At 38.1% G+C, this 14,519-nt stretch overlaps 1 protein-coding gene across 1 annotated transcript in view; it reads right to left on the reverse strand.

Annotated features, from left to right (window-relative positions):
• Positions 1–273: 273 nt before the first annotated feature.
• The window catches only part of LOC126299272 (lysosomal acid phosphatase-like), a 154,345-nt gene continuing 140,099 nt past the window's right edge, over positions 274–14,519 (reverse strand). Inside the window, exons 5-7 of the mRNA XM_049991056.1 lie at positions 12,993–13,116; positions 12,698–12,909; positions 274–626 (exon numbers count right to left, since the gene is read on the reverse strand). Coding sequence (XP_049847013.1) covers positions 474–626; positions 12,698–12,909; positions 12,993–13,116 — 489 coding nt within the window. The 3' untranslated portion in view covers positions 274–473. The remainder of the gene's footprint in view (positions 627–12,697; positions 12,910–12,992; positions 13,117–14,519) is intronic.

A 14,519-nucleotide genomic window follows, 5' to 3' on the forward strand; every position in this document is an offset into this window, starting at 1 on the left:
CAGCAAAAGGAACTAAAATATGTAAACCTACATTATTTTAAATAGTGATCAGTTTCCATGTAGCTTATGAAATTAAATAATGTATTATAGTTGAACTGTGCATGATCACGATACACTGAAACTGGAGTTTAGAATAACATTGGTGAGTCACTTGTATGTAAGTCTATGATTTAACTTTTTAAGTATATTATGAAAAAATAAGTTTATAATTCTGATAGCTTTGCGATGAAATAAGGATGACCACATTTCCTGCAGATACATCATGAGTGAAACTTCTCTCTCCATAAAAATGTATTATCTACATGTAACAAATTTATATTTATTTACAAAAGAAGTGACAAAATTCAATCTCACATTTATCAGATACACTCTGAATATGGTACAATTTTTTTGAGGCAGTGTGATCACATTTATGGCATGAAATATTTGATCATTAATATAAGTGTTCAATCACTTTGCTGAATATCTGTTATTTAGCTGTCTAACTTTTGACATTCCACTGTCCAGTCTACTGGTAAAACAGGCTTCATCAGATCTACAAACTGCTGCAGATGACAATTGTCTGTGCAACCAGGAGTGTTGAGAACATGTGGCTCACTGTCAGAAGCATTGTTCAAATACAACACCTGTAACAAAGTCAGCATTAATTTAATAATATATTGTGTGTATAAGGTGAAATTTGATTGGTAAAATATTTTGTTGTTATAATGGAACGTCTTGTCTGAATATAGTGACATATGATGAAAGGCAGCCATCCACTCCCCAGTGAAGTAATGCGACCATGAGGATGTTGTAAGAAAACTTGTTTGTATGTGTGGTAACAGACATACAAAACAAACATCCTTTAATCCGTTTCTAGAAAATTGAAGTTCTGGTTTCACTTGAGATACATGAGATAGAACTGAACAGGGTCCACACATTTATTATGAAGATTCAAAGGTGGCATGCAAGCTGTATTGTAAACTTCTTGATTGTGTCAATTAGCACAAAAAATTCCAAATCCAAAACAGACAGTCTGAAGTGTTACTATACAAAGAAAGAATACTCCACTTCCAGACATCTGTTTTTGAAAATGAACCATTAAAGAGATCACAGAAATTATTAGGTCACTGAAAAACAGTAAATCTTTTAATTATAACAGTATAACAAGCAAAATACTAAAATGTTGTCCTAACTTGATTGTGGCCCATACAATACTCTGATGCATAAATGTATGTTTCATGAATGACTGAGGTACACAGTAATAGCACCTGCTTGTGAAAGTGGTAAAAATACGTTACTTCAAACTGTAGCTTAGACTTAATCCTTTCCAAGTTCTTAAAATTTCTGAGATGGCAGCTATTTACAAAAGAATGTTGAAATATATTCCTTAAAATTTTAATAACAACTCAACCTGGATTCCACAAAGGCTTCTCCACAAAGGAACTGAAATTAACCACAAGAATAAGATTAAATTCCGACCGGGGAAACATTAAATAATGGAGCCCTGTATGCTTCAGTGCTTGGTAGACCCTTGTTCTTGACTGACATAAATTATCTGTACGTGACATTTGAGGACTTTTCAGAATTATGATGGCTATTGATGACAATTAGACTGAAAAAGTGCCCATAAAAAATCAGGGCAATTATAGAATATGATGACAGCCATTTCATAGCAAACACCTAAACATTTAAGCATACAAAGGCAAGCTACACCATTCCATACAAATAAAAGTCATTTACAGGTGTCTGCACACACTAGATGAGACTATGTGCAATACTACTCAGCATCGAGATGGATAATAAAGTGATATGGCATGAACACGTGAATAAGTTAACCAAAAAGCTCAGTTCTGCTTGCATTGCATTTATAAATTTTACCTTATCTACCACTCCTGTAATTTATAAGAGTATTTGGTCTGAAGTTGTAAATTCAACTTAACTCTAATGTTTGTGTTAAAGAGGTTTTGACATTGTCATTCGGTACACAACTAATAGAGTTCTGTGTAAAGTTACATAAAACAGCAACTGAGCTGCGTAAGTGGAAGAGTAGAATCTAAAATTGCTACTTTTCTCATAGTATACCCATATGAAGTGATATATACAAATAGACTACCTAATAAAAAAAGTGAAGCATTCAGAAGGGGAGGAGAGGACAAAACTTAATGTGTTGAGAGGATCTACGTCTCCATCCATATATATATACTCCCGAAGCCACTGTATGGTGCGTGATGGAGAGTACCCTGTACCACTACTAGTTATTTCCTTTTCTGTTCCACTTGTAAATAGATCAAGCAAAAAATGACTATCTATATGTCTCCATATGTGCCCTGATCTCTCTAATCTTATCTTCTGGTCCTTACACAAAATGTGTGTAGGCATCAGTAGAATCACTCAGCAGTGAGCCTTGATACTAAATACTTGCATGTTGCCTGAACCTGCTGGTATCAAATCTAGTAGCTGGCCTCTAAATTGGTTCAACGTCTTTCTTTAATATGACATGATGCAGATCCCAAACACTTTAACAGTACTCAACAACAAATCACCCTACTCTCCTATATGCACTTTCCTCTACAGATGAACCACCCTTCCGTAAAATTCTCCCAATAAACCAAAGTCGACCATTCACCTTCACTACTACAGTCCTTACATGCTCATTCCATTTCATATTACTTTGCAATGTTATGCCCTGATATTTAAATGATGTGACTGTCAAGCAGCACACCACTATTACTGTATCAAAACATTATGGGTTTGTTTTTCCTACTCATCTGCATTAACTTACATTTTTCCACCTTTAAAACTAGCTGCTATTTATCTCACCAACTAGAAAATTAAATAGAAATTTTGTCTAAGTCATCTTGTATCATCCTACAGTCACTCAATGACAACATCTGTCCATACACCACAATATCATCAGCAAACAGCCACAGACTGCTACTTGCCATGTCCGCCAAATCATTTATGGGTACAGAAAATAAGAATGGTCCTATTACACTTCCCTGGGACACTCATGATGATGATACCCTTGTCTCTGATGAACACTCACTGGTGAGGACAATTTACTGGGCTCTGTTACTTAAGAAACCTTTGAGCCACTCACATATCGAGTACCTATCCCGTATGCTTGTGCCTTCATTAACAATTCTCAGTATAGCATTGTGTCAAATGTTTTCTGGAAATCTAAGAATACTGACTGTGCCTTTTGCCATTCATCCACGGTTCACAGGATTTCATGTCAGGAAAGGACAAGTCAGTTTATTTTGATGATTACAAAACTGAGTCAAATTTATGAAGAGCCCACTTACCAGTTTAAAATTTCAGCCCCTCTGGCCTGTAAGCATGTGTTGGTTCAGCTGGGAAAGGTGTCATAAAGCTGTTGTATACTACCCTAAGGCAAACTGCTTTGCATCTTTCGTAACTGGTCCTTGATGTCCCAGACACTGGCACCAGGACAAAGTTGACATCTGGGCTGGTCCCACACATTCTATTGGGAACAGATCTGAGGATAATTCTGGCCATAGTAGTACCTCAACACAATGCAGTCAGTTAATAAAGACATGTGTCATGTGTGGACAAGCATTGTGCTGTTAAAATGGCACGAGAAGAAACACATGTGGACATGTGATGTCCATAAAATGCCATTGTGTCATCAGAGTTCACTCAATCATTTCCAACCACAACCTTAAATTAGCACAGGATTGGCTCCTCACACTGTGAACCCAGGAGTATCAGCCCTGTGCCTCTCCAAAACAGCTGAAGAACAGGGTCTCTCCAGGCTGCCTGCATTTATGTCAATGATGGAAATCGTGGGTAGTGCAGAACTGTAATTCATCACTGAACATAATGTGACACCATTCATCAGCAGTCCTTGCTTCCAATGCTTGTCAGTCATGAAATCACTCAATGTACTGCCAGGAATGTTAATTTCCTATTCCAGCTGCTGGTAGCCTCTGACCAATGGTGTTGGATGACACAATGTTGAAGAGAGCCCATTACTTGTTTCAGGATGGCAGGTGAAGATGTGAAGAGGTTATGATGTGCTTGGTGGATATTACAGTGACTATCTCTTGTGTTGTCAGATATCATCAACCAGAATCTTGATTATGAGTATGCCTGCTGTCACATTCTCATGTGGTCCAATACCAGGACACTGTCACATCCATATGCCCCACATATATGGATATTGCACAGTTTGCCCAGGTGGCCAAATGAGGACCCACAATGAGGCCCCTTTCAAACTCTGTAAGTTGCTGATAACACAGTCTCATTAGATGATGAAATATCTCCATGCCCTTCACAGTGAGCAGCCAACATTTCATGTTGTTCACACCCTTCATAAAACCTACCAGGCCTGGTAACAACACTACACATGAACAACACAAATGTATTCCAGCGGCTGTTCCACCTGTCGCACATAATTACAACTCTAATCATTTACATACCCACTGATGGTGTGTACATGTATGAAGTTACAATGACATCTGACCATGACCACGACTTCCGGGTGCTTCACATTTTTTTATCAGGTAGTGTAAAATGATTCATGCTTATCCTAATGTTGTAACTCTGTATTTCGGATCACTTTCCCTGACATGTGCATCTATCATGTGGGACAACAAGGGAATCTGAACAGGTGAAAAACTTTCTATTTCAATTACATTTCATCTGTTCCAGTGTCTTCAGAGCTGAATATAGTTCTAAAATTCGCTGATGAGCCATAACATTATGGCTACTTACATACTAATATGTTGGCCCTTTTGGAACACAATACAGCAGCTATTCTTCGTGGCGTGGTGTCACCAAGTCCCTATTACTTTCCCGGAGAAATGTGTGCACAAATGACAGACTGATGGTGTGTGTGAGCAAGGAACTGACATTGGATAACATCCCAGCTGTGTTCCATCAGATTCACATCGGACAAATTTGGTGGTCAGGAAATCAGCCTGAGTTCAATATTGTGCCCCTCAAACCACTGTAGCATGATTGTGACACATGAAATGGTCAGTTATCCTGCTGGAAGGTGCCATTGCCATTGGATATGACGTCTAGTGTAGAGAGGTGCAGGTGTTCCACAGTAACATTCATGTAGTCTACAGCTGTCATGTTGCTTTCAATTATCATCCCAGGTACCACGAAAACCAAGGTGAATGTCCCCCATATCATATCACTGCCTCCACTGACCTACACCAAGGGTGCAGTGCATGTTTCAAGCATCCTTCCAGCTGGGTGATGGCATATGCTGACATGACCATCATCTTGGTGTAACCAGAAATTCGGTTCATCTGACCAAGTGCCATGTTTCCTTTGCTCCACAAGAGAACAGTACTGAGGACTTGGAAAAATAGGCACCTGCCAATGGTGCAAACACAGGGGGAGAGTAAAAAAGTCCATGAAAAAAAAAGACAGCGCAAGAAATACCAAGGAGAGCTAAGCAAGTTCTGCTAACCCTCATTTTGTTATCTTCTGCCTACAAGAAGAAGCCTTTCCCTCTGGCAATGACTATAAATGTATGCTGCTGTTACAGTGTCATTTTGTCCCAGTATTATCATAAAGAAATGAGTACCACTGAACAGATGTCTACCATCAACATGAATTAAATGGCAACAGAGTGCTTGGCTGACACAGCTGCATCATTGGATTTTTTGCTATGGTGATATATCTAGTTACTCAAACCAAATATATGCTATCTGACCAAAGGCTGTTTCAGCTGAAGTATATAACACAATAATACATGAAATGCAAAGTAGAGTTTACATATATCACACTATTTCATCTTGGTTACCTGTCAGAAAACACTGTAAATGAAACCTCTGAATCTTATCCTGAAAACTGTAAAGCTGAATTTGCTGACAAATACCAATTGCTGGTGGTTGAATTTGAACTAGTGACCCACAGCACACCAGTCAGTGATGCTAACCTCAAGACTGGACTGTATGCACAACATCTCATGGCAATATTGGCACAGACAAGCTAGTTAACAAAACAGCTGCTTTCAGGTTCCAGCTGAAAGAACAGGTGAAAAGCAGTGATATGGCCTCCTTTTGGATATTTGTAAAGGATAGGTCAAGGAATCCTTATCCAGTCATCAAAGTAGCTTTAAGGATATTTAAAGAGAACACCAGTGATTGCAGCACACAATTTTAGATAATAAGAGAAGCTACTTAAGGTCAATTATGGTGAAAGCTGACTGTCAAATTTAGATATTTTGTCAGCAGAACACAGCTGCTAAGTGTGAATTTTATAACATAGTCAATGAACTTGTTTCACTCAAATGAGGAAACTGCAAATTAAAATTGTAACCCTTTTTATTTTATTTCTGATTATTAATTTAAGCACAATTAAAATAGGGGTGTTCAATAAGTAATGCAACATATTTTTTCTGAAAACAGATTGAAGTATGCCATATTATTCCCCACTCTTTTGGCTACAAAATTCTATTTTTCAACATAATCCCTGTTCAATGTGATGGTCTTATGCCACCTTACTGGGAGGGCCTGTATGCTCAAATGGGACAACTCTAATGGTTGACATCAGAGCCAACATCTTGCTGCAGTAATAACTTCCCCATCATTCACATACTGCTTCCTGTGGAGCGCATCCTTCATTAGGCCAAACCGATGGAAGGTACAAGATCTGGGCTGTAAGGTGGATGAAGAAGAACAGTCCAATGAAATTTGTGAGCTGCTCTCAGGTGCACACACTTGTGTGAGGCCTTGGTTATCATGGAGAAAGAGATGTTTGTTTCCATTTTTGTGGCAATGAACACACTGAAGTCACTTCTTCAATTTCCTGAGGATAACACAACACAACTCTGAGGCAATTGTTGCAACATGAGGGAGGACATCACTCTTGTTTCTGGTTCAAAGTGATGAACCCATGTTTCAGCACCTGTGACGATGTTCGACAAAAAGTTGTCATTATCAAACCTTGTAATGCACAAGCAATTCTGTACACATGGTCCTTCATTGCTCTTTATGGTCTTCTGTTAGGTGGCAAGAAACCCAGTGGGCACACACCTTTGAGTGCTCCAGCTGGTGGACAAGTGTGTCACCACTACCAACAGAGACATCCAGTTGTGCAGCAAGGTGTTGTATTGTGATCCACCGATCACCTCATGAGAGTGTCCTCGTGTTCCAGTATTGCATAAGTCACAGCTGTGTGCAGCCAGCCACCACGTTGGAGATCACACAGGTTTGCACAACCTTTCTGCAATGATGACAACGCCTTGCCCAATGATTCACCATGCTTTTGTCCACTGCCAGGTCTCCACAGACATTCATCAAGTGCATATGGATATCTGTGATGCTCTGGGTTTCCACCAAAACAAACTGAATGACAGCTCTCTGCTTGGAATGAACCTCTGTTGCAGGTCCCATTTTGAAGGCTATGCACAGCACCGCAACTTATCAGAACTTCCTGAAACTATAGGGACTGAAGCCCAAATATTCCATGATGTCCCACAACAAGTTCTGAATTTTTCAACCAAAATTGGCTGAGGAAAAAAATGGGTTGCATTACTAGTTGGAGGCCCCTTGTAGTTTATGAGAAACAAAATGTATTATATATCATACTGAAAACAGTGTGCAACAATTGTCATAAATAATAAAATTTAGATTTTTTACTCGCAGGTTTTCAGAAAATTTATACAATGTTTAATTTATTTACTGCATTGATACTTTTAATTTGCTGTATGTAATATTTTATATTATCAATATGGTTAATTTAAGCAATTTTTTCAGTAATGTTCCATTTTTATTAAACTATACTTACAAGAGTATCTGTGTAGGGAAAACTGCAGGAAAATAATTTAATGGCAGAGGAGGTTGGCATGCTGGCAAGGGGGAGGGTGGGATGGTGGGGAGGGGGTTTGGGGGGATCAGGGGAATGGAGTGGGGTGTCACGACTTTGGCAGTTTTATCAGCAGTTCAGTATCACCTTAGCATGACTCTGATCCAGAGCCCAGTCTCTATGATGCCATGCCAACTGCAACCATATTTGACAACGCTGTCAGATCATCAAGGGAACATACAGGCAATGTCTGCTGCCGAGCCCCACGTTCAACAATTTATGTTGAATGGTGTGCTCTGAAACACTTGTGCCTACACCAGCATTGTACTTTGTTATCAGCTCTACCACAGATCACTATCTATCCGGCATCATAGAGTAGACAATCCTTCAACCTCCATGTCCTGTAATGATGCATAGACATCCAACACTTTGTTGCCTATTGATGATTTCACTATCCTTCAACCATTTTCCATAGATGCTCACAAGTGTAGCATGAGAATAGCCAATGAGCTCGGCCATTTCTTTGATTCTCATTCCTTGGTGCCAGCCTGTAACAATGTACACTTTGTTAAAATCATTTATGTGTTAGTGGGTTTCCCCATTTGTGGCCCTTATCATTCCTAGAATGATTCCATAATTGTCTCTGCTTCATTTATATATTTTCTTTGCCACGTGACTTGCTTGCATCACCACCGGGTAGTATTCAGTCTCATGGTGCCAAAGGTGAAAATGCTTTTGCTCATCATTGTTTATACACTACAATAAAGTTGAGGTACATACTTGTTTAAAATTTTACAGAATAAAGACTTAAATACATGTACAAAGCTCATTTATTTTTAAATTGTTTCAAACCCAAGAAGCCGAAGCGGCACCATCTCAGTCTTTATTCATTCCTCACATCCGCCTCTAAAACAAAAGTTTTATTTCAATTCAAAAGGCACTGTTGCTTACAGATTATGAAATGGTTGTTACGTTTGTGGGCAAGCAATGACATGAATAAAATGTTACTTGCAGGCATACAGTTGCCTGTGGTGTTTTTTATAACATAGAAGACCACTGCACCATGTAGACTCACTGCCTGATATATGTGGGGCCTCACCAGTCCAAACACAGACTGGGAACAGGGCTCATTGAAAACACCCAAATGACTAAACTAATTCTCTCACAGTACACTGCACATGAATTATTTTAAACCTATCATCCAAACCCAAGCTGGTATTACACAAAGACTCTGTCGAACTAGGATATACAGGCTGCTACCTATGACATACTATGACACACATTTTAAAACATCCAGATCTTTGAAGAACCTTACTCTCAGGTCCATATGATGTAGCAGCAATGAAGCTTAAAATCAAGTGTGCCCCACAAACCTCATACAGGGAGTTCAGAAATCCCCATTACAAAGTTTTACAACTTGTATAGGGGACTCAATACATAGTAATTTGAAGAGGAACCCATGTCCAGATGCGTACTGCTTCTGTTGTATGACGGTTTCAATTCAGATGTTTAACTCATACACTTCTGCTTGAGGAATTGAATTACGCATGACGCAGTGCTATTATTAGTAACAATTCAAGAGGAAATGTAACAAAACATTCATTTACCACCTAAGGACATTTGATTGTATTAACACTTAAACACTGAACATTACCTGTTTACATTATTCCAAAACAAAGAAGAACCTAGAGCATACTCTATGTACAGAACATAAAATTTGCCTAGAGGTGATGTGGTCATTACTGAAGGTTATTCAAAACAAATATTTCACCAGGCAAGTAACATGTGATGTTGCCCAATCCTGCATGAAAATATTGGTGTGGACACAGTTGCATTTTTGCAAAGTTGGAATCACTTGTTGCACAAGGAGGTCCTTATGTTATGCAGATGCCAGTGTACACCTTATAGGCCTGTGAGGTGTCATCCTCAAAGAAAAACAGACTGAGAATGAAGGAGCTTATAAAATCCCATCACTCAGTCACATAAGTTGTGTATAATGAATGTTCCTGCACAACTCCATATGTGACAATTCTGGACATACACAACACTGTGCAGAGTAAAATGTGCTTCGTCCACCTTAAGGATATTACATGGCCACGTGTCACCCAGTTCCATCTGTGCCAAAAACTGATGGACTAAGTCACGAAGTAGTAGCCTTTCTTGAGGCTTCATTTGATGCACATTCTGAATACTGTTTCCCAGGACAGAGAGAATTCCCATGACACAGCTTGAGCACTGGTTGCAGAATCTGAAGCACATGCTGCATGGCAGGTTATAGCTACAACAACTTCATCAAGAACTGCTGTGGGAATGCACCCCGTTACTCATCTGTTTCTTCAAATTTCTTGATCATATTTTATAGCCCATTTATTAACATCAGGCCTCTTTGCAGTTGTTTCTGTTGATGATATTCTCACAATGCATTGCTGCTATTGCTGGTGTTATGATAAAACAACTTTACCAGCAGTGCATGATCTTTCTTCTCAACAGTCATTACATTCCATATGCAAAACTTAACCCTTTATACCAACAGTCACTTCACAAAGAAGTCAACACGCATTGCCCAGTGACAAACAGCATACTGACATTGAAACAGGGAACATTACACATGCATTCTGATTGCTTACAGCACCATATTTTCACCTTGTGGCAGAAAGTGGAACTATTATCTTTTTCAGCGTACTTCATAAGTGCACTCATTAATGAACATAACTATGATGATGTCACCATCCTGCGATGTATATGGCATGCACTGTATCACTCTGTACTCTTATGTTTAAATGTAACCACCGAGCATTTCCTATGCAGGTGGTAAGCGCAACACTTTAAGAGCTACTTGAGCATGTGCAGTCCTTCCCGAATTTTTAATAGGGGGTTGAAAAAGCATTGCTCCACCAATTATGAAATACCCCATTACCTAAATCCATTTTAAAAGGGTGAGGGGGGGGGGGGGGGGCATTTCTTTAATTCTCTTGCTATGAGCTCCTGTAGCATACTGTAATCAACTATCATGACCAGGTAACATGAGAAGCTGCAGACGAAACAAATTAAAGCTCCAACATGCAGAAGGGACTACTGTAAGCTTCATGATTGGTAGAATAAAAGTCCCAACAATCCATTTCTACAAACACTTCACATTATTGAAAAACTGGATCCTAACTAGCAGGGGCAGTGACCGTGGCAAAATGTTCCACCATTTTCTAGATTTCCATTGGCATTACAGCAGAAACTTGGTAACTTCTCTAAATGTAGTAGTTAAGAACTGTTTCTCTTCTTAATAATTCAACAATATTTTGTCTTTGCAATCCATAAGGCTGTTTTTTTTCCCAACAGCTTACTTATCTTCAATCCAGACAGAGCTGGGAAACTAACCTTGATTGCAAAGTGGCACTCAAAAGTGGCAACAGAAATGACTTGAACCTTGTCTAAATCACTCGGAACAATTTGCTACTTCAGTAATCTACAATAAACTGTAGCTAGTTGCTGAATAAGTTGTTTTGCATGAACTCTGTATAATTGTAGAAGTAATTCATTATACCTAGCTGCCTTTGCTCTGGTGGCCAAATTTTATCTAATTTTTCCACCAGAGTTTCTTTTTAAGGTTTAGCTTACCACAAATAAGTTCCACATCATTACATATTTTCATCCACACAAGACATATTGAAGGCTTCACAGCATCAGAATACTTAAGAGCTTCAAGGAACCATGTAAAGGAAGACTTTACATATTGGCACCAATCATTAACTCCAGAATCTTTGTACTACAGTGGTCAACAAGAAAATTATATCAAACATTAGTAATACAGCACATAAACATTTTTTAAGTTACAGATAATATTTTATCAGCAGGCTGCTCTCCACCAGCAAAATATCTCCACTTAAAATGCTCTATATCTGAGAAATCTCATTCCTTAACAAGTACAACTTTGAAAGACATTCTCCAAATTATAAAGAATATGAACTTTCCCCTCTTATTTAACCTCAGTGATGTACCTAGCTACATAATAAAAAAGGTTGGTAATGAGATAAAATTTGTGTGTGATACAATCAAATATTCCATAAGTTAGTGTCCTGGGATCTGTCATAACACAGATTCATTTATTTATTATGACTGCATTTGGTTTTCCGACTGCTTTTGGTTATCTGAAAATCACCAGATCTTGTGGAGGATGCATCTTCTGCAGTTTATATGCCTGTTACACATGGGCCACAATGTATGTGTTGTCTTCCTTGAAAGCAACTCCTTATTAACAGCAAATCAGTTTGGCATCCATAAGAAAATAATTCAAACACTGAAGTTCTCTCTTCATTTAATGATCTGAAACTCTGTGAGTCAATCTAAAATATTATCCTTCTAGTCTTTTTATGAATCCAACAATAGCCTTTGAACTAGTAAATTAATGTCTGCTCTTACATAACTCAATATATATATTACAAGATGTGTCTACAATCAGTTTTTCCAATCCTGTCTGTCAAATGTAATGCATCTGATGGAAATAACAACACCTGATGGAAGAACAACTCCTTCAAATAAATTATCCATTACCTAAGGAGTACCACAAGGCTCAATGCTACATTTAATACTCTACATTCTGTTAGTAATGATCTCCCCGGAAACTACCATCAACAGTACTAGTGTTACTTGTTGATAATGCAGCCTTTTTCTCACCTAACATTTCACAATGGCAGAAAAGAAATGACCTAGACAAAAGCAAATGAAATGCCCTTGTACTGGCTGAATGATAACAACATGAATAAAACAGTCAATATGAGCAGAACTACCTTGATGATGTTCTGCTCATCAAAGCACAATCTATCATATTTTGTACCTAGCATGACTAATTTACACGAATAAACATATAGAATGTCAGTGCAGTCAACAAAATTTAAGACATCTAATTACTATTTTACATGCAATGTCTACATACCTTAACTTCATAATCACTATCATTTGTTGAATGAAGTTCAATGATAACTGCTGCACCATACTGTGGCTTTAATAGATCTGTGAACCCCATAGTTTGGAGAACATTCACAATGGTAACATCATGGGCAGAAAACATGAGAAATTTTGGAGACACAGTTCTTGAAGTGTTACTTTGTGACTGCATTTTCTCTACAATGTGTTTCACTAAAGGACCTGAAAAATTTAAAATTATTTTAGAATATCTTACATAATTATTGCACAACTGCTAACATCAGTCAGAGAAGCAAAAGACAAACCTCCATTAAGACGTTTCATAGTCTGACTTTCGGAAAACAAAGCCAAACTTCTGGCAGCCAGTGTCCTTAATTTATCTGGATAATAACCAGCAGTCCAAGCAGGAAGCTGCAGTTTACGTTTTTCCTGTAAAAGATAAAAACTGACAAGCAACACACTAAGCATTTCATCAAAGGAGAATGTTACAAAAAACAGTGTGCTATCAGTGCCACATAATATTATTCTTAGAAAGTCATAAAAGTGTCTATGAGTGGTAAATTAAAAGTAGTTAATCACTAGCCAGTGGAAATTTAAGAACGAAAAATTATTCAGGTTTCAAATAATGGAAGGAGTATAGATAACATCTACAGTATAGTTGAGGAATTGAGTGATCAATAGCCATGTTCCCAAATTAATGATGGGAACCTCTGGTGGTGAAGTACAGAAGACTTGCACTATTCACAGGAGAACTTCTCACAGTGTGCATTATAGGGTAGCCTTGTAGCATATCGGATGAAGCCTGTGAGTCCAAGCAGTTACTACAAAGCCCACATTGGCAAACAGGACTGCATTGTGGTATGATTTTTCAACATCCAGTCACTTGTAGTTAGTTATAACTGGCAGTGTTGACATTGGCAGTTTTATGCAAAATTTTAGCCAACTTTTGAGAGAATGTATCTATGTGTGCTGATAAGTTTCTTCTGTCATAAAATAATACTCCTAAACATCAGTAAACAGTGTTATGTAAGCTTCAACTGTAGCCTAGTTTACAAGTTGGATTCCAGTTTAAGGAAATTTTGCCCCTTAGGCAATGTGTATGTATTTTTATCTGCAGTCATTGCTAATGTCACATCCCTGCAACAACACTGCTTCTTTGTATGTGCAGGGTTTAATTTTCTTCAAGCTTCTGTTCACAGCCCCAGAGACCACTTTCAAGTTATCATCAGCATAAGCCAGAATTCAATCTGCTTAATCTGTGCCATCATACAATTCTAGCAGTGTCTCAGTTATCAAGGTCTAGAAAATCTGTCTACATCATTGAGCCCTATAGCCAGCTCTTGGCAATCTTTTTTAATTACCTTGTGCTGTCAAGTAAGCCATTTGCTGTACAATCTTACAGAAGTCCATGAAAGTTAAATGAAATAGCTCCCCACAAGACATACAGGATTATCATCACAGCACCTTCCTTTACTGATTTTTCTGGAGTTCCCTTTCCAGCAAGAAATGAAACTCTGCTACTCACTTTTTTTGACCTGTCACTAACCTGTGTAGAACATGAGCATATATAATGCCCATATTGATAAAAAGAAAAAGGAACTTTCTATATCATTTCATTGTTTTTCATATTGAGCCAACATAGCTTCACAGCATAACAAAACAATCCATTTCTATCATATTCAAGTTACATTCCACAGTTCATTTCATTTTCTTAATTTTTCTCCAGTATTGCTGTCAATTTTTTTACTGTCTCTAACATTTCTATAGTGTTACATGTAGATAGTATCCACACTTCCCTTTCCTTGCGCCACTTATTGGAAAGCACCGTATTA

Source organism: Schistocerca gregaria, chromosome X (assembly GCF_023897955.1).
Source record: "Schistocerca gregaria isolate iqSchGreg1 chromosome X, iqSchGreg1.2, whole genome shotgun sequence".
In the NCBI taxonomy this organism is placed as follows: Eukaryota; Metazoa; Arthropoda; class Insecta; order Orthoptera; family Acrididae; genus Schistocerca; species Schistocerca gregaria.